Source organism: Passer montanus, unplaced genomic scaffold (genome assembly GCF_014805655.1).
Source record: "Passer montanus isolate IOZ18808 unplaced genomic scaffold, ASM1480565v1 scaffold2, whole genome shotgun sequence".
NCBI classification, from domain to species: Eukaryota; Metazoa; Chordata; class Aves; order Passeriformes; family Passeridae; genus Passer; species Passer montanus.
This window is the reverse complement of record NW_024366591.1, coordinates 17,785,025-17,807,681: the sequence shown is the minus strand read 5'-3', so window position 1 is coordinate 17,807,681 and position 22,657 is coordinate 17,785,025. Positions and strand designations below refer to the sequence as shown.

At 41.2% G+C, this 22,657-nt stretch overlaps 1 protein-coding gene across 5 annotated transcripts in view; it reads left to right on the top strand.

Moving 5' to 3' along the window:
- The window catches only part of PLAGL1 (PLAG1 like zinc finger 1), a 43,018-nt gene extending 22,829 nt beyond the window's left edge, over positions 1–20,189 (top strand). For 3 of the 5 annotated variants that reach the window (XM_039707599.1, XM_039707598.1, XM_039707600.1), the window contains exons 3-8: positions 4,722–4,877; positions 5,941–6,053; positions 8,302–8,451; positions 11,907–12,026; positions 13,563–14,059; positions 14,458–20,189. In XM_039707599.1, the coding sequence (XP_039563533.1) occupies positions 4,722–4,877; positions 5,941–6,053; positions 8,302–8,451; positions 11,907–12,026; positions 13,563–14,059; positions 14,458–15,733 (2,312 nt within the window). In that variant the 3' untranslated portion in view covers positions 15,734–20,189. Of the gene's footprint in view, positions 1–128; positions 223–4,721; positions 4,878–5,940; positions 6,054–7,619; positions 7,710–8,301; positions 8,452–11,906; positions 12,027–13,562; positions 14,060–14,457 lie in introns of those variants that run through there. The other 2 variants (XM_039707601.1, XM_039707602.1) reach the window with 2 other exon arrangements.
- The last annotated feature ends 2,468 nt before the right edge of the window (positions 20,190–22,657 follow it).

The window sequence follows — 22,657 nt, the reverse complement described above, 5'->3', positions numbered from 1 at the left end:
ATTTCAACTGCTGTGTACACTGATCTTTGTTCCCTCTGCGCATGGGAGCTAATTCTAATGCTGCAAAACAGCACAGCAAATGCCAAGGTCTGCTCAGCCTCTGATCATTTCTCACAGGGAGCATTTGCTCCAAGTGGACAATTGGAAAGAAATTATTTACCTCTGCCTTCACAGGGAGCGTAATTGCACCGCAGGCATCTTGTGGGCCACTGAAATGCTCAGGTACTGTAAAGTCTCGCTTGAAACCAGGGGTTGGAGAAAACGCAGGGAGGAGGTCCTGATAGGCATCTAGTTTTTAGCAAACTGGTTTTAAGAAGCGATGTTCTGCTGCTGGCTGGTGAGGGATCTGGTGGCATGTGTGAGCTATCAGGACAGTGATTGCAGTTCCTAGTATGGCTATGTATAGCTCCCGTTATCTGTGCAGCGGGGCTCTGTGTAACCGCAGCCCGTGGCTCCTCGCCCGCCCTAATGAGCTCTCCCCGAGGCCGGGCTTGTGCCTGTGGGGGTGGCACAGCGCTCCAGCCGTGCTGCTGTTTTGGAAACCAGTTTGTTGACTGTGCTCAAGTCCAGCTTGCCCAAGCTGCCGTGCCAGCTTGGCTACTGTTGGCTGTGGGAGCTTGTCCCAGTGCAGCGTGGTGGCCCCAGAGCTGTCTGCAGGACGAGGCAGGCTGGCAGCTGAGGCTGTCAGGCTGTATAGGCTGCAGCAACGAGAGCTGTCACCTAGACCTGGACTGGGGCGAAGCACCAGCATGGTGAGGCCAGTACAGGTGAGCCACACTCACAGCCCGTTCTCCTCCCTGGGAGCTCAGCTACCAGTGTGCAGTCAGCCCATGTGGTGGGAGCGCATCCTGCGCGCAGCGGGTCTCAGTTTTGTGATGACCAAAGAGCAGGGGAAAGCCAGGGGTTGGCTGCTGCCAACCATGCCTCCCAATACGGCATGGGAGAATTGGGAGCAGAGGCATTCAGGTGCAGGGATACCAGCTGGGGGTGTTGGGGAGATGTACCCACCCTTCTCTTAGCCCCTCCAGCGGTGGTTGGCGGGGGTGAGCGCCTTGTCCTTGCGATTGAGGTGGTGGCTGCACACCCGCAACCTGCTCAGAGCCTGCACCTGCTCCAGGGCTGGGCTCTTCTGTTCGCCTGCCTCCCCTCTGCTGCAGGGAGGTCCAGCAAAATAAATATCTTAACAGCTGTAAGATCTATTAGCTTGTGCAATTTTATGTACAGATAGATAAAAAGGCATTATTTTATAAAGGAATTTTTTCCGAATCATTGCCAAGACAGAGGAAGAATGAAGAAGTACCCTCTAGGGGACAATATAGCATTGTTTTTCTGAGGATGTAGTAAATGACACAGTCTGGTTTTTAACAGCTTGTAACTCCTGCAAATCTTGTTTATTTCTTTTTGTTGCTTACTCATCTAAATCACAACAAAGCAGAGGAATAGTGGCAATTTTACTTTTTCTTGCATGTTTGCACATGACCTCAAATCCATTAATTTTGTTTGTGTAAATACGATTTAAGGGAGTAAGGAAACTGAAAAAGTGTTGAGGTATTAAGGTGCCTAGCAAAAAGCAGAAGAAATCTTCTTTGCAGAAAGTGTTTTTTCTGACCAAGTGTTTTTCATTTCTAGTGCTAATACAACAAAGTGTATGTTGTTTCCGTAGCTGGATGCACCCTATTTCAGAACAGGTTAAAGTGTGTTCTGAAGCTGTTGTTGAAAAAATATATTTTGCTTAATTAGCCAAGTTAAAAAGTGGCATAAAATCTGTGTGAGCTTTACAAACTCTGTGCTGTGGCTCTATGTACATTCCTTTGCCAATGGCATCTGTAATTTAGCATTGAAATGTGCAAGATCATTACTTGGCCTGTAATTGTCTCTGAGAAAGAATGTGAACTTGACAGTTTTGCACTGTTAGTTTTGGGGAGAGAAATTACAAAGATCTCGGTTTCCTTCATAGCTCCTAAAGTTATTCTATTTGTACTGTTCCAATCCTGTTTTTCTGGTACACCTGGCAATTTTTAGAATGCAATAAATTTGCTGTCAGGGCACTAACATGTTGGTGTGGGGTCAGAAATACTGTGTAGTGAATGTAATTCCAGTATGCCTGTTATTAAATAAATTAAGTCATTCTAGTTATCTTCGTGACCCGTATACATAGAAAACCTTAGAACAAATGTTGGACAGCTCTGGATATTTCACAGAATTGCTGAATATTCTGAGATGGAAGGGACCCACAAGTGTGATCAAGTCAAACTCTTAAGTGTACAGGGACTGAACCCTCAGCCTTGGTGTTGTTAGCACCATGCTCTAACTAACTGAGCTAATCTCATATTTCAAGGTGCTGGGCAGCTGTGCCAGGTCAGAATCCCAGGCCATGCTAGCAAGGTGCTTAATAGAGCTTCCAGCTCTGCAGGTAGTTTTGTGCAGGGCTAGCTGATGTCTCTGTGCTGCTGCTGAGTGTCCTGCCAAGGCAGCTGTCTGTGGAGCTGCTCAGCTTGGAGACCCTTGCTCAACACCCAGTTAAATGCAAAGAGGTTCCTGATTTTAGAGGAGAGACTCTCTACTACCCATGTGTGAATCATTTCAGACCTATATCTTGGATCTGGAGGACCAAGGAGGGTTAGCTAATGGAGCACTACTGCAGAATCTGGAAGCTGATTCAAGGGATACCCTTTTCCCCTTGCTTTTCCTTTCCAGCTTTCCTGGGAGCTGCCCACCCTGGAGCCTTGGAGGTGGGTACTGCCTTGGGGCAGCTGCAAGGTTTGCTCAGGAGCTTGCTAGTGATGAATCACAGAGGTATGGCATGGATTGATAAGGTCGTGTACTTTATGATTAGACACATCCTTCCTCTAACAGCAGTTCTTTGTCTCCATTTTGCTTTTGGTGATGTGTTTCAGCCGTTTGCATACAATGACTCTCCAAGCAGGAGCTGTTTGACTTGAGACAAAGTCACTATTATTCCAAGCAAGCTCAGGAAGCCCTCATAATTTTGTTGCCCCTCAGAAGGGTGAATTTATTAAAAAGCCAGTTAAGGTAAATCACCAAGGAAATATTTTTATTTTCTTGCAGCCCAACTGTAAAGGACTTATGGGTACCTAAACAAATGTATAACAAGAAAAATCTACCTGGAAGCTATATTGTTGGGCTTTTTGTGCATTTTAAGTGGTGGCTGTAGGGGGCATGTTCTTTATCTGTAGCACTAGCAAAAATAAGTAATGTTTTTCAGCTATTCACAGTGCAAGTGTGCAGCCTGGAAGCCATGGAAGAAGAAAACTTCCATGGTCCACAAATTATTGAAACATACTGACTATTGTAGTGCCTGCAGCCTGACCAACACACAAGTCTATCTCCTCAGCTGGAGTTGATGGAGAGCCCAAAGAACTGGGTAGGAATACTTCAGGCTTATCTGGGGAGATCTTGGACTAGACTCTCAAGGTGCCTTTAGTCAAGTGCCAGCTTGTGTTTACAAACAGAAACCTTTCTGAGGTTCCCTGAATATGACATTTCTGGTGCTACTGTCCTTTTCCAAAGACTATCTCTGATGTTACCCCAGGCAGTGTCTCCTGAGCCCTTTATGCCCTTTGGTTATGAGCCCCTGTCTGTGAGGAAGCCTCATCTCTGCTACAGTGCTTCCTTGGGCTCTCCTGGCTGTTCTGGCTCCCCTCTTCTGCTCTGTATTGTCACTTACTGAATAGACTTGCTCAGTAGAGTTTTCAGAAGGAAAACAAAACGAGGTAGTCATGGATGACCAATATCAGCTTTTCTTTTTAACTCAGTCGTAAAGCATTGTTGGCTCACTGGTTTGGTTTCTACTGTCTATAAAAAGGTTTTGTGCAAGAAGTCCCCTTTTTCCCATCGCCCTGTGTGACACCAGTGCTGAGATGACCTTCTGTTGGAAAGTCTCATTGCTCAGTTTTGTCACTGCTCTGTATGAGTTTCCCTGGCAACCAGTTTGAGCTGCACTGAACCAAAAATATCTCACTGTGCCAGGGGAAAGTCAGTTTGCAGACATGTATTTCTCTTTAATGAGTTCTCTGGATGGTCTGTGTGTTCAGCCTGCAGATGTCATTATTGGGAATCAACAGCTGGGAGATGCAGTATGCCCTTTTTCCATACTTCACAGGCAGAGCAGCCTATGAGGAGGCTGCCCCTGCGTGGTTGTCAGCTGAGCTGTGGCTGTAGCACCCATCATACTCATTTCTCCTGGTACTCTGAGGGTCTCGTCTTCTACTGAGAATGGTCTGTGCAGCAGACACAAAATCTTTTTTGGATTCCTTGGATCTCTGCAAATTTCAGAATTTCATATTCACAAAATGGGTAAGGTTGGAAGGGACCAGCCTTACCTAACTTATTGCTAACAACTTTGTCCACATTTCTGTATAAATATGTGTGTCTTTACAGTGAAGTCCAGTTTTGCTCCCATCCTAGTCTCTAAAGGCACTGTTTGTGACACCTCCGATTGAGCAAATGTATAAATCTTTGGAGGTCAGGACGAACCAATTTGCTCAGGAGAGAAAGCACAAACTTGGAGGTGTTATTTTAAACCTTCCTTGTTTATTTTTGACTTGCAGATAATCTTTTCACTACCTAATGTAGAAGACTGATGTGAAGAAAAGCATTCGTAATTCCAGATGTGTTCTCAAGATGACAAAATTAGAAGAGACAAAATTGGAAAGCAGTATGTCATTTTTAGTAACAGGTTCCCTTTTCTGGATTTGTAGGGTGTGAGGATTGCGGTAAAAGCCTTATAGGAGAATGCAAACTCCACGGACCACTCATCAGGGCTAAAGATAGGGTTATTCCCAGCCGAGCCCGCCTCACCCTTCCTCACTACCTCACTTTGCGAGTGTTGGAGCTGAGAGCTGGAAACCAGCAGAGTAAGTAATTTAGCTCTTTTTCCCACGTTTGAGAAAAAGGAGACAAAGACACTGGCCTGTTCTCATGAGTAACTCAAAGCATAATCATTGGGCATTAATGTTATGAAGACTGTTTTCAGCTGAGCACAGCTAAAGCTCACAGTCAGCTACTGTTTTTTGTGACTGATTTCTGGTAACAGACGCATCAACTGATGGCAGGACATTAGCCAGAGCTGGTGTGACATTTAGCTGTGAGCAACCAGTTAGCTCTGTTCAGTCAATTCAAGTTTAATGAATGTTGAATTTGTGTCTAATAATAACAGCCATGCACTATCACTTTTTTTTCTCTTTTCCCCAAGCATGCAAAACAGGAAAAAGTATTCAGTGAAAGGTCAGAAACAAAATGGTAAATGATATCCCTTATCCACCCCCTGCAAACTCAAGAGATCACAGTGGGGTAATTTACCTTCTGCACCATTTTCACTTCATGTTATAGAAAGACTGTTATTTCCTTGTGAAAGCAAAGCAATTTGAATGCCCAAACATTAACAGAGGAATGATGTTTAATGTGCAAATTTTCCACAGCTACCTGTGGAAAATTAGTCCTGCCTAGATTGCTTTTCAGACAGAGAATGACAAGATGCCTACACTGTCACTCCATTGATCAGGCAGTGGAATAACTGGAATTATTAAGAAGGCTAATACTGTGTTTTTGTAGATTCTCTCCACTCTTATTGGGAGAGAACAACCTCCCAAATTGTGTCAAAGAGCAGAGGACTATGGTAACATCAGTTTGTAGATTGAGGAGTAGCAACACTCTTGTGTTGCATACTCAGTTTAACATCCTGTCATGGATTTTTGGTACCTTTTTATTCGATGTAGTTCCCATTAAAAAAAATCATTGCCTATTTACATCCTTTTTATATTCTTCACCTTAGAATTATTTAGTGGGTTTATTTGTCTAAAGAAGGAATCCTTATGTTCTGCACTATTTTGTTTATCTCCATTTTCACAGCTGTAAGCATACAAGAAATAGTTTGTGATGTCTGTACTAATATTAGACTGCTCTTTGTTTTCTTCACAGTTCTTGGTGTATTTGCAAAGAAAGTAATACAGAAGAGAACACAATTTGGCCCTTATGTTGGCCAACTGTCTACAAAACTGACCTGCTATGATGAGAGCAGACTAGTCCTGCAGGTAAAAACCCACTGCCTTTCTATGGAGTGCATATGTGTCTTTAGCAGCTCATACTTATTTAGGTATTTTAATCAGTCAATTTGCCATCTGATCTAGTTCACGATTTGTGCTTTTGATGTGTAAATGTAAATCACATTATTAGGCAATACAGCATAACCTGAAGTACCCAAATGTTCCTGTATACTCTGTTTTCTAGAAGTTAGGTTTCCTGCTTTCTAGTTTTACCATTTCTAGAGTGTTAGGCCTATCAGTCTGATAGCACTTGATAAGCTTTTCAGGGAGCATGGCTACTGAACTTTCTTCCCAGGTAACACAAAAAGATTTGTGCTTTGCACCATACCACTGGGAGGTTTGAGTTTGTGCACTGAGTTAGCGAGAGTGACAGAAATACACACTAAGGCACTGGCTTAGTAGGGAGAAACAGATAGGGAAACACTTCTTAATTATTTTTAAATGTTATTGTTATTAATTCAAATAATTGTTAATTTATATATAGAGTTTGATGCACAGTGCACTACCTCAGTTGGTTTAATCAGATTGTTATTTAGGGCTGGTACCTTCTGTTGCTGCTCACATAGGTACCGACTGTTGCACCTGGGCTGTGACACTATTATTTGTACTTTATCCAGCAAAAACATGGCCTCTCTGGACTAGCCCAGCTTAGACGAATCTACATGGACATCCTTTCCCACAGGGATTCCTTAGGAGTTGCAGTTGATTGCAATCCTTTGAGCCCCAGTCTTTGCATTTTGCCATCAGGGTCCTGGCTGAGCACAGCTCTGTGTCATACAGTGAGTCCATGGTCAAGCCACAGCCTGTCAGGACTTCCCAACAGGTCATGGTTCTTCCAGACTTTGCATTTCCTATCAGGCCCTCTCACCCCCGAATAGAGAGACTCCAGCAGCAGCTGTCCTGTGACACACTCTGTGTCTTTATTCGAGCTTTCTCCAGTAGCCTGGGACTGGAAAACACTGTGTTATGGGGAAATACTTCTGAACTTTAGTTTGAGAGCTTCAAAGTAGTAATAGCTTCAGTAGTTGTTGTAAAATCAATTTGCACATGGAAATCATGGGAATCATCTGCCAGGAAAATAACACTGTCTATGGGATTTTCATCGCATGTGAACACCAGAAAAGGTTTGTTCTTCTCTATTACTAAATATCATCAGTATTTTGATTAGACACTATTAGAAATGCAGAAAATGTACTTCTCTAACAATGGATGGATGAGCTAAGCACCCAGTTCCTTCCTCTTCACCAAGCCATTGTAAACCACACCCTATCCTCTATCAGTCAGCACCATTTGCTTAAAAGTATACAGTGATAAGCACAGCTCTGGCTGATGAATGGACTGTTTCTTCAGAAGAGGAGATTAGAGTCCCAGATTTCCTACATGACAGCAGTAGCTGCCTTGACTTCTCCCTAGCATGAGTATGTGACCAAACTTGTCCAACAGGCAGGTGCTTTCATCGGAAACATGATGAAGTTAGATAAAATAGTTCCCAGAAGCAATGAAAATGCAACTTTTTTTTTTTTGCAGTTACTTACTCAGTTATGTGGTTAGTAGAACAAATACAAGCTGTGCTGACATCAGTTGTGCAGCTTTGTCTGTCCATGTTTGAGGCACTGTTGCAGAAAAGCAACTGACTTGTTTGAGGTCAGTAGTTTTTGCCTCATAGGGGCATTCTCTTGGAGGGGAATCAAGGAAGAATGAAGTAAAGGAAGAAAAAGATATTTCTGGCCCAATTGTTCATTTGTATTTACTTTTGCATTGTTAAGAGGAAAAAGAGAAGACTGTTAAAATACCATTATGTTGTATGTTACCTCTCTGAACTTATTAACACAAGCCATACAATTGTTCCATGCAAAACGTGGTAGCACTGAAGCTTGAGATTATCGCATGCTCAGGAAGTAGATTAGGGCATAAAGCTTATCTTTCTACCTGCCTGCACTTAGTTCTTGTAATATTATCTTTATATAACATAAAAATGATGAACTATAAATGGAAAAAACATACAAAGGCCTACAGTTATTTTAGTAGCAGGGTGCTCAGCAGGTATTCATTCTTTAATTTCTTTTGCACTCAGTGTTCATTAAGAGTGATCTATTTCAAAACAACCATGATTTCAAGGGACATATGACCAAGACAACGTAGGTAATTGATAGCTGTGATTGCAAATTAAAGAAAATAAATGTGCCTCTGCACCGGACTTGGTTTTATCATATTCATCCTCCCCACTTTGTTTCAGGTATTGAAAGATGGAGGGAAGTACTTTCTGGACACTCCCAATGAGGACTGTGGAAACTGGATGATGTTTGTCCGGCTAGCCCGGAACCAAGAAGAACAGACCCTTGTGGCTTATCAGCACTGTGGAGAAGTCTACTTCACAACAGTTAAGGTAGTTAAACCTACAGTGCTCCACCTGTCATCCAAAAGGAAATTTATAGACAAAGGTTCTGAAAGACTAACTCTTTTACAATGACAGATTGATTATATTCTGCTAATTGGATCATTACTTACATACCACCTTTAATGTAATTTAATCTGTAGTAAAGCAAGCAGTGTATGGGGTTTGTCAGGAAAAGGTGTTATGTGCTCGCTGTTGTGGGTAGTGAAGAAACTGAGCTGAGGGAAGATAAAAATCATTCATGATGACAGTGTTTAAACTGAATGCTCTTTAATGCCAGGTAGGTGTTTATGGTGGGATTATTTGGCATTGTTGCATTCAACAGTTCTTCATTCTGGAAACAACAAACAAATTCCTATATTTTATTACATTTCTGGACACATATTGTTTTCTGAGCACCTTACCATGTGCTCAGGAACAAAGTGTTGAGTGAATATTCCTGTACAATTTTCCATGCTCACTGAATCTGAAGACTTAACTGCATAACTTAGAATTCTGCAATGTTGCCATGAAATTAGCAGTTTATGTTAGAGATTCTGAACTGCATCCTTGTCTGAAGAGAGAGAACAAGGTATTCTGTGTTTATTAATGAAACTAGAACATGCAGTCTTGGTTTTTATTGTTTTGGCCATTTTCTTAGGCAGAGTTGGTTTTAATCAGAAATAACTCTTGCACACTTGGGAAACAGAAATCTATCTGTTGAACATCATGCTTGTATATCATTGTGAGCAACATTAAAATTAAAAAAAAAAGATTATTAGTGAAAAGTAGTTACTATGAATTAAAATCCAGCATTTCAGTTTCATATCCAAGATTGACACACATTTCTGTGGCATAGTAGTATTTACATTTTTTCCTCAATTTTTGTTTCTCCACCTGCACAGTGAGAAAAATATTTACTGTATAGTGGTGGTGAGAGAATAACATTTCATACCCTTAAAGACTTTTATAACAGTATGGAGTATAGTTGATTTGGGGATTAATATCAGTATAATTATTAAGAAAAAAAAGAATAATGTGAAATAGTATATGCTACTTTGAGACATATTTAGGCTGTGTTTGAGATTCTCATGCAGTCCATATAATTTGAGGTTTCAACTTGATTTGAATGCATTACATGCTTGTAAAATTGACAGGATTATTAATACTGTATTTGGGAAGCATGAACTTTTCCAAGAAGTAGTTGTTACAAACTGTTAACTTAAAATTTCCAGTATAATTAAAATTCTATTGAACCAGCTCTCTGCTGACTTCAGCAGAGCTCTGCACATTGGCATTAATGGAGAGCTGCATCCTATGCACTGACACAGAGAGTGTCCTAGGATGATGCTGTGTCTTGGAACCTCTGCTGTGCTGTGGGTCATAGGGCATTACTTGGGTTTTATTTCTCCCAAATCCCAGTGTCATTCAGGGTGCTGTGGCATCCTGCAGATTTGTCCTGGTCAATGAATGTGATGGCCTTGTGCTACACTTAGGCACACCCTGCTGGTCATGCTGTGGGGCTGACTTAGGGCTGATTCTGAAGATACTTTCTCAAGACATTTTTAGTAAAGCGGATAAAGATAGGAGTAGCATTGCGTCCTTTCCCCACTATTTTTGCAAAAAAATGGGATTTCAGTGACATGAGACTACAGCTACTAAAGCAGATGTGTAAGTGGAATCCTGACACCACCATTAGCTTACTTTCTGACCTAATAGCTGCAGTCCTTAGAAATAAATGCTTTAAAAGGTATAGAACTGTGAGGAAATAAAAATCATCCATGTTTGCTGATGGTCTGATCCCAGTTCTGATCCCTATTCTCTTATTGTCACTGGTGGCACAGAGTAAAAGACTACTTGTAGTGGATTTGGTTACTGATATATAATGTCAGTTTTACTGAGATTAAAGTTTTTGAATTACTTGACTGTTTCACACACTGATGCGCTTGCTCTCCCTTCAAAGTCACATTGACCAGCTCTCAGCTTCCCATAAAGGAGATGGCTGCGGGTCTAGGATTGCTGGGCAGAAAGTACTGACAGCGTCATGCTGAGCAGTTTTTTTGTGGGTATCAGTCTCAGTTGTCACAGGCCAAGGTCCGAAGACATCCTTAAACATTTTGTTTCACAATGCATGATGAGCCTCCTACTTAATAGCTCTGCCTCATGTCCTTAATTGAGTGGAGAATTCAGGACAGACCATTTCTGTTTAGGCCAGGTGTTATCAAAATGTACACCCAACCCACATTGGTTGTAGTAACAGGCAGGCTTGTGTCTGCTAACAGACAGTACAAAATTCAGTTTTCAGCATTAAACCCACAATTAACCCCTCACCTGTCTGCATTCACAATCTACATTGTCTTTTCCCTACCCTGCTTATCCCACCAATGTTACAAAATAAGGGGATTTTATGATGTCACATTTTCTACAATAAGACTCAGCTGCTCTCTTTCTGGATTAGTTTGTTTGATTGCTTGGTTGTTTTTTTTTTTTTTTTTTTTTTTTTTTTTTTTTTTTTTTTTTTGTGGCACGAGTTTACCTTAGTTAAAATAAAACTACAAGTATAGTGCAGTTTGGCTCTACCCCTGTGGCAGCAATGTTGGTTTTTATTATAGATGAAGGAAATTGTGTATAGGATCAGGAAGTAATATGTCTTGACCCCAAAGTTTAGTTTTCTCTTTTGCATTTAAGGAACTAATAGATCGTTAGACAGTGAGTGTAATCATGCCTCTCCTTTTCTCTCTGCTGTATTATTGACTGAAAGTATTTGTCAGAAGGGGTCATAGTCCAGTCCAAGGAGAGATTTGGGCAAGCATGACTGGATGGGAGACTGCAGATTATGGGCTCCCTTAATCCTGTGGGGGAAGGCTTCAGTGGAAGGAGGACAGAGTTACAGTAAAGCACGCTCATAGCAAGCCTGGCACATTAGAGCCAGCCTGGGGAAGGTGCCAATTTGCCTCGCAGTCCACATATTGATCAGCTCTGCCCCCATGATCAGTGTGACATATCAAGGAGGCATCCAAGATCCTGTGCATTCACAAGGCATTTTTCCTTTGCCTGTACTCTGTAGTTAAGTGTTGTGTCCAGTGGGCTTCCAGATATCAAGGAATGGGCATGGTATATTGCTTGGAAAGACTGATGGATGTCTGAACATCACAGACAAATATATCTCACTGTGCAAAGGTTTTGAGCTTTGAGGCATCCCTCCTGCTACAGGGTCCCCCCCCGCCCCAAATTTCTGCATATACAATTCCACTTTTAGAAAGTGTCAATCAAGAAAGCAGGCAATAATGCTCAAAAAGTGCTTGAATCTTGAAACTAAGTTACCGATAATTTAAACAGAATCAAAAAATGCAGTTTGGGTAAGGACAAAACCATCCTTTGCACATCCCTGCCCCTCCTATTTTTCTTATTGTTTGGTTTAGGAAAATTGACACAAGTAAACATTTGCTGTTTTTTTCCATACGCAGCCAATTGAACCCCACACAGAATTGAAAGTATGGTATGCTGCCGATTATGCCAAATTTATGGAAGCTTCTGCAGTCTTCATTAAAGAAGAATCAGATGTCTCTCCTTTGCCTCCAGTAGCAGTAAGTACCCCTACTCTCTATTGAAGCCATCACTAGAAATAGTAAATGATGGTTTATTTACATGTTTGCTCTGTTTATATAACTCTAGTAATGCAAGTGTAGGCCACAGAGTACTTTTAGCAATTTTAGCCAAGCAGCTACCCAGAGAAAGGCTGATCTTCCTGTCCTGTGTTTGTAATCCAATGGAGCCATCAGATATAGTCTGAAGTACGTGGCACCACTTGATGTATTGGAAAGACTTAAGATGGGCACTAATTTTTTGATAATTAAGCTGTCAAGCCTCAGACTTCTTTCACCATTTCCCCTTCTTTTGCTCTGACTGATTGGCCAGAGTGCCCACTAATTATTTCAGTCTTTCCTGTTCAGTAACCCTTCTCTACTAATTCAAATACCTTCCCCTCTGTATCATAGCAGAAATCCTTAAACTGATAGGAGAAGTTTGTTAAGTGTTGAAAACATGGCTGTGAAAATCAATACTTCATCTAGAAAGAATGTGAAACAAATGAACCAGGAATACAAATGAACCAGGAATTCATGTTCCAAGAAGGCTTGTGAGGCCTTCAGAATATTCCCCAGAAGGAAGGTGAGGGAGAGCCACAGCATCAGACACGAGTCTGAGCAAAGAGGAGGGCTCAGTTTGGAAATAAGGATGGATTTCATACAGCCTCACCATGCTTTCCAGAGCAAGCTAGCCCAAGAGCAAGGGAAAAGAAGGACAGTTTATGAGAAACTTAGATAAAAGGTAGAAGAAGTTGAGGAGGTGCATGGTCATGCATTAATTGGAAGTGTATTTAATCAGTGATGGGAGTTTTTTGGTAATTGTTTTTCATCGGCATGTTTATAATATCAGTATTTAAAGTGAATTCAACTGAATCCAGTAGAGCTCTTATTTCCATGGAAGTAATACTTCCAAATAATAGATTGTCTGCAAAAACAAGAAAAAAAAGGTTTTAAATCAGGATAGGCTTGAGATCCCTAAACCTAAGGTGTTTCTTATCCAGTTAATGGAAGTCTAATGCCAAATGTCAGGCAAAGTCTCTTCTGGAGCCATTGACCATTGCTGTGTGGTAAAGCATGGAGTCAGCCCAAGACACAAGGAAATCTGTATGGCTAAACTACATTTTTGTACAGAAACCCATCCCATTTTTGTGTGGCTGAAATAGCAGATAAACTATGTCAGACCAAGGATAAAGGACAATTTACAATGGTTTATGAGTAATTCCATAAATGCCACAAATGTAGAGACTTTGAAATTCAGTAAGCACAGGTAAACAAAGATGAAGGACTCAGGACCGTTACAGTAAATGCTAAACAAAAACATATAAACTAGTATTTAGCCAACCTTACCTTCCCTTTGAGTTTTTACTCCTAGACACAATCTACTGCCAGTTGAACAACTAGGTGTTAGCACATGGAAGTAAATATCACCAGAGACAATAATGGGTCTTAGAAAAGCACAGGACAAGATGAGTGAGAAGAATATGACCCTTTCTTAGAATGTTTAGTAAGAAAGACCTGTCTCTGTTCTCATTGCAGAAAGAGCCCGTAGACCCTTGGATATGCTCCAGCTGTGGAGGCACTTTTGCAACTTTTGCTCTGCTGGAATCTCACCAGTGCATCCATAAAGACCGAGTCCTTCCTACGAGGTTCAGACCACCAAATAAATTGGGACCTGTAAAAGCAAAAAACAAACTCAAAGGGAAACTGAGAGGAGCGTCATTAGGCAAAAGCATTACTCAATGCTTTGGGACCATTTCCTGTTCCTCTGCTGCAAAGTTCAGCTGTGCCAGCTCAGGAAGCACTTGTGGTGCTCTCGTAAGGCTTATACCTAAATGGAGAAATGGTCGGTCTTCACTGCTGAAGGGAAAAGAAGTGAAGCAGCCAGATAGTTATCCCTGCCGACTCTGCGGGAAGATATTTGATTCTATTGACAAGCTCACCGTCCATACTTATGCACACAAAGGGGAGCGTCCCTACAAGTGTTCACAGCACGGATGCACAAAAGCCTTCATTTCCAAATATAAACTGCTCAGGTACAGCTCCGAAGGCATTCCTTTTCTGCTGGTGGTGTGGGGGGGAAAAAAGACATCTTTTTCCTTTGAGGGTGTTCTAGTGACAGTTAATCCCCAAGGTCCAGTTTTTATTATTACTGGTTTTGATAGAATTGGCAAAAACTAGTCTCCCTTAATTATGGTGGTTACTGAAAAAGATGATGTTGAACAGTTTTAAGCTACTCTATGCTTTATGATTAACACCTTCCTCCCCCTCACCAAATGTAGGCTTTTACTAGTAACCTGAGAAGTGGTGGGAATGCCTTCCTTCAAGAATTCCAGTGTTTTCAAGTTTTGAGGCTGCAAGAGTTAATGTACTAGAATAAATGTGAACACAAATAACTTTTTTGTGTCTGTGTTTTGGTTTTTTTTTCTCTTAGGCACTCAGCCACTCATTCTCCACAGAAATCTCACCAGTGTGGCTACTGTGAAAAGACCTTTCATAGGAAAGACCATCTGAAGAATCACCTTCAGACTCATGACCCCAACAAGATGGCCTTCAAGTGTGAAGAGTGTGGCAAGAAATACAACACCAAGCTAGGCTATAAGAGACACTTGGCTCTTCATGCTGCCACCAGTGGGGACCTCACCTGTAGGGTGTGTGCCCAAGAGTTTGGTGGTACTGAGGTTCTGTTGGAACACCTCAAAAGTCATGCAGGGAAACCAACTGGCAACATGAAGGAAAAGAAACATAAGTGTGACCACTGTGAGCGTCACTTCTATACCCGTAAAGATGTGCGACGTCACATGGTGGTCCACACGGGCTGCAAAGACTTCCTGTGCCAGTTCTGTGCCCAGAGGTTTGGGCGGAAGGACCACTTGACACGCCATACCAGGAAGACTCATCCACAAGAACTGCTGAAGAGCAGGTTGCAGAATGGTGACTCAGTGGGTCTCCTTGACCAGCTCTTTTCTTACAGACTGAAGGAAGATGCCAGCATGCTGTCCCCTCTTCCTGAAAGGGTCCCTGTGCCGAATGGGATTGTGAATAGTTCAGAAACAGAGGAATACAACTGTTCACATCTTCATTCCCAGTCAAGCTTACAAACTGCTCTTCCTCTTGAGTCTTCTCCTCACTTGCAAAGGATGGGCTGTGCAGACAGCCTCCCGGCTGTCCCTCCCACACCATGTTCAGCAGCTGTCCCCATCAACCTGAACCTTCATCAGCCTAACAAATATGACCTTAGTTCTACCTCATTTGCTGCAGGATCCCTCAAGAATCTACCGATAAAAGTGGATGTTAAAGGTTACAATGTGCATCTTCTTGAGGACCTGCCGTTACCAGAACCTCAGTCTCTCCACAAAATCATTATGGAAGAAGCTTCCTCAGGGCCTGTAGGGGATACTAACAAGTACCCAGTGCACAAAGAGACAGAGGCAGCAGCTGAAAATGCAAGCCTGCCTTTCATGGATCTCACTCATGTGATGGGCTTCTGGCAGCTCCCACCAGGTGACAACCAGAACACTACTGGGGACATCACAATGGCCTTTGGCTCAGAAGAACCATCACACAGGCTGAATGGCCTTGGCCAACAGCAAGGTCTTCAGCTAGCAGCTGGAGGGATGGCCATAAACCAGCTGCATCATTTTCCTCGCTCCTTTCCATCCACTACAAATTCTGTAACGTTGCCTCACTTTCACCATGCCTTCAAGTAACCATCATCCTGTGTGGGTTTTTTCTTTTTTTTTTTTTTTTAAGACTGTGCTTCTTACTTAAATCTGTTAGGACCGGGGTGTTTTTGTTTTGTTTTGAAGAAAAACTGCCCCAGATGTTTTCAAAGCACATTATAAACATGGTAGTTAAATTCAGGATGTTAATAAACGAGAAGCTCTATTTTTCATACTGTTAGTTTTTTAGCATATGACAACAGTAGAACTAACATATCTCCCTCAGCTCCCTCTATATTTTTGTTTCTTTTCATGCAAACAACTGAATTACTATCTTCAGTGACAGCGAAGTATCATAACAGGCACAATAAAACTATGGCTGCTGCAATAGGAGAAATAGGGTTAGGGTGAATGGGAAGAGGGGGGAAATCACAAAGAAATCAATTTAATGAGCCATAAATCACAAAAAATTTATACACATGGCAAATGTAACAAATGATTTATCAACATCTGTTAAGCACTTAATTAATGAATTTTATTAATCCTTAATTTAAATCAGAATCATTCCAAGAGTAAATCTTACATCTTTGTTTCACTTTCTTCAATGAAGTTCATCACTATTATGATTATGTTATACTAGATTTTGTTTTCTGGAGTGCAGTTCAGCTGTGTGCCTTTTCCCTAGGGCTGGAAATAACTACCACTTCTGAACAACTGTGTAAGAACTGCAGTCTTGGATACATGCAGTTCTCAGAATGGGAAGTGAATTGTCTCAAGTTAGAACAAAACATTAATTTTCCTTTAGAGCTGGATCTAACAAGACATCAGACACTTCTCTCTCTCTTTCTCTTTCTAGTACAGCACTTGAGCATTTACTTAAATTTAAGCTTATGGTATCCCATTGGGTCAACAGCTTGATTAATTCAACACTTAATAAAAATAATGCATCCTACCTATGGGGCCTTTATTCACCTTTTGTTGATAAAAATGGCCATTGTTTAGTCTGGGAAATGATTAATAATTGCAACCGTCTGAAAATTTGGGATTTCACAGAAATCCAGCCCTGGCCCAGGGGAGCCTGTGCCCAAGCTGGACCCATGTAGAGCCTGGGGCAGGCCCATGCACAGAGGGGCTATGGTGGTGAGCTGATGCTCAAAACCAGGTTCTGAACCTGCCTTACAAGTGCCAGCTGAAATTAGCAGGTTTGATAATGGTTGAAGCCATTGTACTCATGCGGGTTGTGCTCAGAAACACCGGGACTGCTGCAGTTGGACTTCAGGCTTTGTTTCTTGCAGGCTAGAACCATGGGGACTTATGATTGTTTCCTGGGGTAAATTGTGCATGAACATTTCCTGTGGACAGTGTGTTGGTGTGACAGTCCTATCACCTGATGAGTGAACAAGCAGAAATTGTAAAGATCACATTTTTCAGTAGATGACATTATTAAACAAAGAAACAAACTTCACAATTTAGTTTGTTGCCTAACCCATAGTTACGAAAAAAATAATCATGGTTTTAGTGGATGGCTCAGTTACTAATGGATTCTGTTTCATCTAAAACAGACACGGAATTTCTGAATCTGAGTAAATTTTCAAACCCCAAGGACTACCCTTCCATTAAATCCAAAGAGAGTTCATAGTACCCCATGCCCATTACTAATACAACATGGAGCAAGCATATTCTCTTCTCCCTCGTTAATCACAGGAATATTTCCAGACAGCTTCAAATAAAAAATAATTCTTAAATTGTTGCTGTTTTGCTGTTACTGAGCTATGGATCATTGTAGTTGTACAATGTCATTGAATATTCTTACAAGTTGATTGGTACGTGGATTAAGGATTGTCTTATTGCAGCTCATGAAAAAATATGTTCTGCAGATGCAGTGCTGAGGGGTATTTTTTGTTATGAAAATTTTTGACATAAGACAAACCAAAAGGAATTTTAAGGTCATTCCTGTAATGACAACAGCAGGAGGGAAACAGGTACTGCACAATCATGTCCAGTGAGTAGTTATTTAAATTACGAGGTCCAGAATAGGGAAAAGGTTGTAAACAATGTTACATGCACATTCTACAGGTAGTCTTGTATTTTCATCTGGACTTGGAAAGGTGTGTGTATATATTCACTTAACTGTATTTTTTTTCCTTCTTTGTGCAAATTGTATTCACTTGGCTTCAAGCAAACTTATATACTTGTAAAAATCCCCAAAAAACTAAATTACAACAAAAAATTCTTTGCTACAAAAAAAAAAATAAAAAAAAAATTGTAGCACTGCCTGATCATACCCATTTGGTTATTTTGGTTTGTGCTTTTATAAGAGGTGTCAGTAATTACCTAAATACTTGTCCTTGAATTTAAATGTGATGTTAAGAAGCAGACATTATGCAGACACTGAGCACGTTCTTCCAGCTGGCCTTTCAGCCCTGGAGCACAGTACCTGAGCTCTGGGCTGCTAAGAGAGGTGCTGCTGCCTGATCTCAGCCTCTTCCAAAATATGTAAAGATGACAAACATTTCTTACCAGTGCATATGTAACTACGGATTAAAGACTGTCTCATTCAGATAAAAAGAAAATAACCACTTCTGATGCATTTTAAAGTACTTTAAAAGCACACAGCAATGGTGTCTGCAAGTAAAGCACAGAAGCAAACCTTAAATGTGCAATGCTGCTTAAGCCCATCAGCCCATTCAATTTTCTTTTTCCAGATTCTCGACATCATAAATGTAGCAGAAGCTGATGATGTCCCATGACAAAGAAAGGCAAGCTATTTCAAAAAGTTATGTTGTCAAAAAAACCTGTTTTGCTTTAAAATTCTTGCAACTCAAGAGTCGTGAGATACCCCTGAGTCATCTAATACCGTAAGAGGACTGGACTTGCTGAATGTGTTTGTTAGGAGACGTCTGAGAGCATTCCTCAGAGGCCATCAGTAGCTGAGGCACAAGCTGCAGGACATCTCTGTAGTGGCACTGCCCTTGGCTCATGCAGGGCTGTGACAGCACCAGCGTGGGGAGAGGCAGCCCCACATCCACTGTGGGTACGGTGGAGGAGGGCAGCAGCCCAAGCACTGACCAGTCCTCCCTCTCTGGCACAGCCCATTCCTCCTCCAAATCAGAAGTGGATGTAAGGGCAGAGAACTGCCATGGAGAAGGTGGGATAGGCTATGGCACAGCAGGTAAGAGATCTGGGAGGTCTCAGGATATTTTACCTCACATTCAAATAGAGATAAAAATACTCTTTTATCTGAACTCTGCTTGAAAACCTGTAGCAGCAGAGCAGTATGTGGTGAATAAACAACATAATTACTATAATCAGATCATACCGTAAAAGAACAAAATGTAGTAAACATTTGGTCTCAGAAAAAAAAGTATTCTTTTTGTAAAAGAAGAAAAAAGACCTGAACCTGCTGAAATAATGTCAAGAAGCTAAAATTATACTACATGGAATAAAAAACTGCATCCTCTGTGTAATCACAAGTAGATCTATTGCTGAGTTCCTGTCCTCTATCAGAAGCCAAATTAATTTCTTTCTCCTTGAGTTTTATTTACCAACTTTTCCTGTTGGAACTTTCCATTTTCTTAGTGGGTTGCTGCTATATACAGAGAGTTTTTCATAGCCAGTCTGAACTGGGGTTGTACATTCCATATATTAATAATTGGTTCATTTCTAGTGGAATGTTTAAGATGCTTTTCCTCAATACACCATTCCTGCCCTTATATATATATATATAATTTTTTTTGGTAAGATACTAGAAACTAAGCTGTGAAATCCTACTTTTCTGTACACAGACAGAGAATAATGGAGACACACACACAACAACAACAAATAGAGTAAAACTTGCTCTAAATTTGAGGATTCATTTATTTGGTTGTTAAAGAAAGCAACTGTGGTAACATTGAACAGTATAATTTGGAATAGGTTTGGGTTTTTTTCCCTCTTCTTCCTGGACTGACAGAAAGGCTAAGCAGCATTGCTTTAGTATACTGGGGCTACTGTCATGCCTGCTTTTTCTAGCCCTAGGAGTAAGAGTTGCTTCAGTTCATCCTTTCTGTATCCATCTAATCATTATTTGCTAGAGTCTAAGTAGTTTAATTAAGCCCTTTAAAATATGGTATTTATTACTGCCATGTCCAACTATTTTTCATCTTCATTTACTTAATGAGCATTTAATAGGTAAGAAAATTCCTTATGGATTTTAATTGAAAGCCTTACTGAAAATTATTGGGCTAAAAAGCCCCTACTTGTTGTGTCACTGAAAGTTTATGGAAGGTGATCCAAGGCTGACAGTGGATCAAGTGACCAAAAAAATAAGAAGGGATATACCTCTACAACATTTCTGTCTTGTTGATTAATTTTTAAAAGCAATTAAAATATTTAATGCGAGAATGAGATTTGGTTTTAGTCTAAACTCAAAGTGCTTTGAAGAGGTGCACAGCATACCTGGCCATTTATCATGTATCAATCACTATCATTTATTGTTTACTGGAAGATTCTATTAAATATTCACATGAAGGTCCACAATGTCCACTTGTCTTGTTCAATATATCAAAGCATTAGGGGAAAGAAAAAGAAAATCACATGGTACTGCATCTTCCTACATTTTGTTAAAACCATTGAATGAACTGCTGGTAATGTCCACCCCTTCAGGCAATCATTTAATTAAATCTTGGCAGCGGATACAAATAGTCTCACAGCTTTGAACAGGATAGCATAATAAGACTTGTAGCCTAGAGAGAAGAAGCCCAAACCAAACCTGAGCCAATGAATTTCAGTTTGCTTATTTTATTGGTAGCTGTAGTATTTCAGGGGGAAGTGGTGCTGAAAAATTGTGTTGCTTAAGATCTTCCATGATGTGTCAGCAGAAAGCTTTAACACATCCTTGCTGACCTGTCACTCTTATCTTCTGATGTCCACTTGTGCTCTGAAAGCTGCAACAAGCCATATACTTGTTATTTCTTATGATAGAAAGAGCTTTTATATTTTACGCTATTTTCTCCAAGAAGATTAAACCTATAATTTGTGGGAAGGTGATGGAGCAGCTCATCCTGGAAACCATTACCAGGCACATTAGGGATGAGACCATTTATTTGCACCACTCAAAGCCAGTTTCTCACATCTCCTTTCTCATGGGTAGCTCTGAAAAAAAGGCTCATGGGTAGCTCTGAAACTGATTTCTCACCTGCCCAAAGTGCTCTGTAAAGCACTTGGCAAAGCTCAAGTTTTGCAGAAAATGCAGCAGTTGTTGCCAACACCCAGCACCTGCAAGCTCACCTAAACCAGTGTTTTCCACAGCTCCTGTCCTCTCTTTCAGATGTGAGAGTGGATGTCTGTCCCAGGGACCCACTGGGGGCAGTGGCTGTCCCAAGCCTCTGCAAACTGGCTGCGACTATAACCCCAGTGATACTTGGACTAGCCAGTTTCCCTAGGGAAAGGGGGTGTCAAGCCCCAGGTTTCAGAATTCGGTGACGAAACCTTGAGAATGGTGATGGTATCAATAAATCGCTGTTGGAGGTCTGCAAGACCCTGTGTGATAACCACAGGAGTTGCTAAGCTGTTAACACAGTCCCAGGTAAGACAGATGACACCCCAGGGTACTGACAGCATTTCCCTGTAGCTGGCAAAGCCAAGGAGGTGGGTGGAGCTGATAATGGCGCTGTGGACTGGACACTCCCATGCCCATTGCAGTCTTCCACAGCTGAGGTTTCCAGCTGCTGGCCAGCAGCAACCAAGGACAGTAAAACCGCACACAGAGGAACCCTGCAACAACTTTGACAGTTTGCAGCTGACTGTTTTGTGCACATTCCTTTTCATCCCCTGCTCCAAGCACTCTCACAAGGATCTCTCCCAGGCTCAAAATACCTTGCCAGCTATGGGGAATCATTCTTGGCCATATTTCCTGCTAAAGACTCATGCTCTGCAGGAGTATGCATTTCAGAGAGCTGCAAGATGCTGACCTCTTGAGCAACAGCACCACAATCACCTTTAAACAGGGGCTGTGAGGGCTTCTTGCTGCTCTGACTTGCTGGGCATGTCCAGAGATGGGAACCCCAGTGACTGCATGGTCTGAGGAGCAGGAGCACCAAACATCATGGTCTGGGAAACGAAACATTAAGGAGAAGGAAGAACCTCCACACTGTCATCCTGGCATAGTTACTGAAATAAATGCTGGCATCTTCCACACTTGGACAATGGAAGCACAATGGAAGTGCATAAGATCTGCTGGAGAGGTTTGCACTATCAAGTAGCAAATCCTCTAGAGATGTCTGGTACAGCAGAACACAGTCACTGCCTGCTTGGGATGGGGCTGTTCCAAATCAAAGAACATTCAACACCAACATTAGTATTCTCAGCAGCCTATACTGGGGCCCTGAGGAGCTCTGCAACAGGTTTCAGTGAAATTGATTACTTCAATTAATACAAAGAAGTTCATACTGCAAACACTACAACAGGATATTCTATATAACAAAAGCAAACAAGTTCTTTTTACATTATAATATTGAAATAAAAATAATAAGAATTTCTTACCCAACCTTTCCTGAGGAAATCTTCACAGGAGACACACTCATAGATTTTCCTGTTTTCTTCGGTGTTTCTGAAGAGGTCTCTGCAGATCATTATTTTTTAAATTTACTTGCCATAAAACACGATAATCTACATAAATTCTCAAACCTTATAAACGTATGGATCAAAGATACTGATACAAGGAGCAGTGTGTATTATCATTCACAGGTTATACTACAAATAAGCTTTAAAAGAACTTAAAAAAAATCTTCTAAACATAGACTAATACAGGTCATGATTACAAGTAGCAATGGTTCCTAGAAAATGTATTATGTGGTATCCTGCCTAGAGGGAACTATTTTAGGGATGGGGTGATGTTAATTTTAAAGCTGAATCAACAAGGGCATTTGGAACAAACAACACACAGAGCTTTGTACCTCATCTAAATGGACTTAAGGTAAAAAGGATGGCATA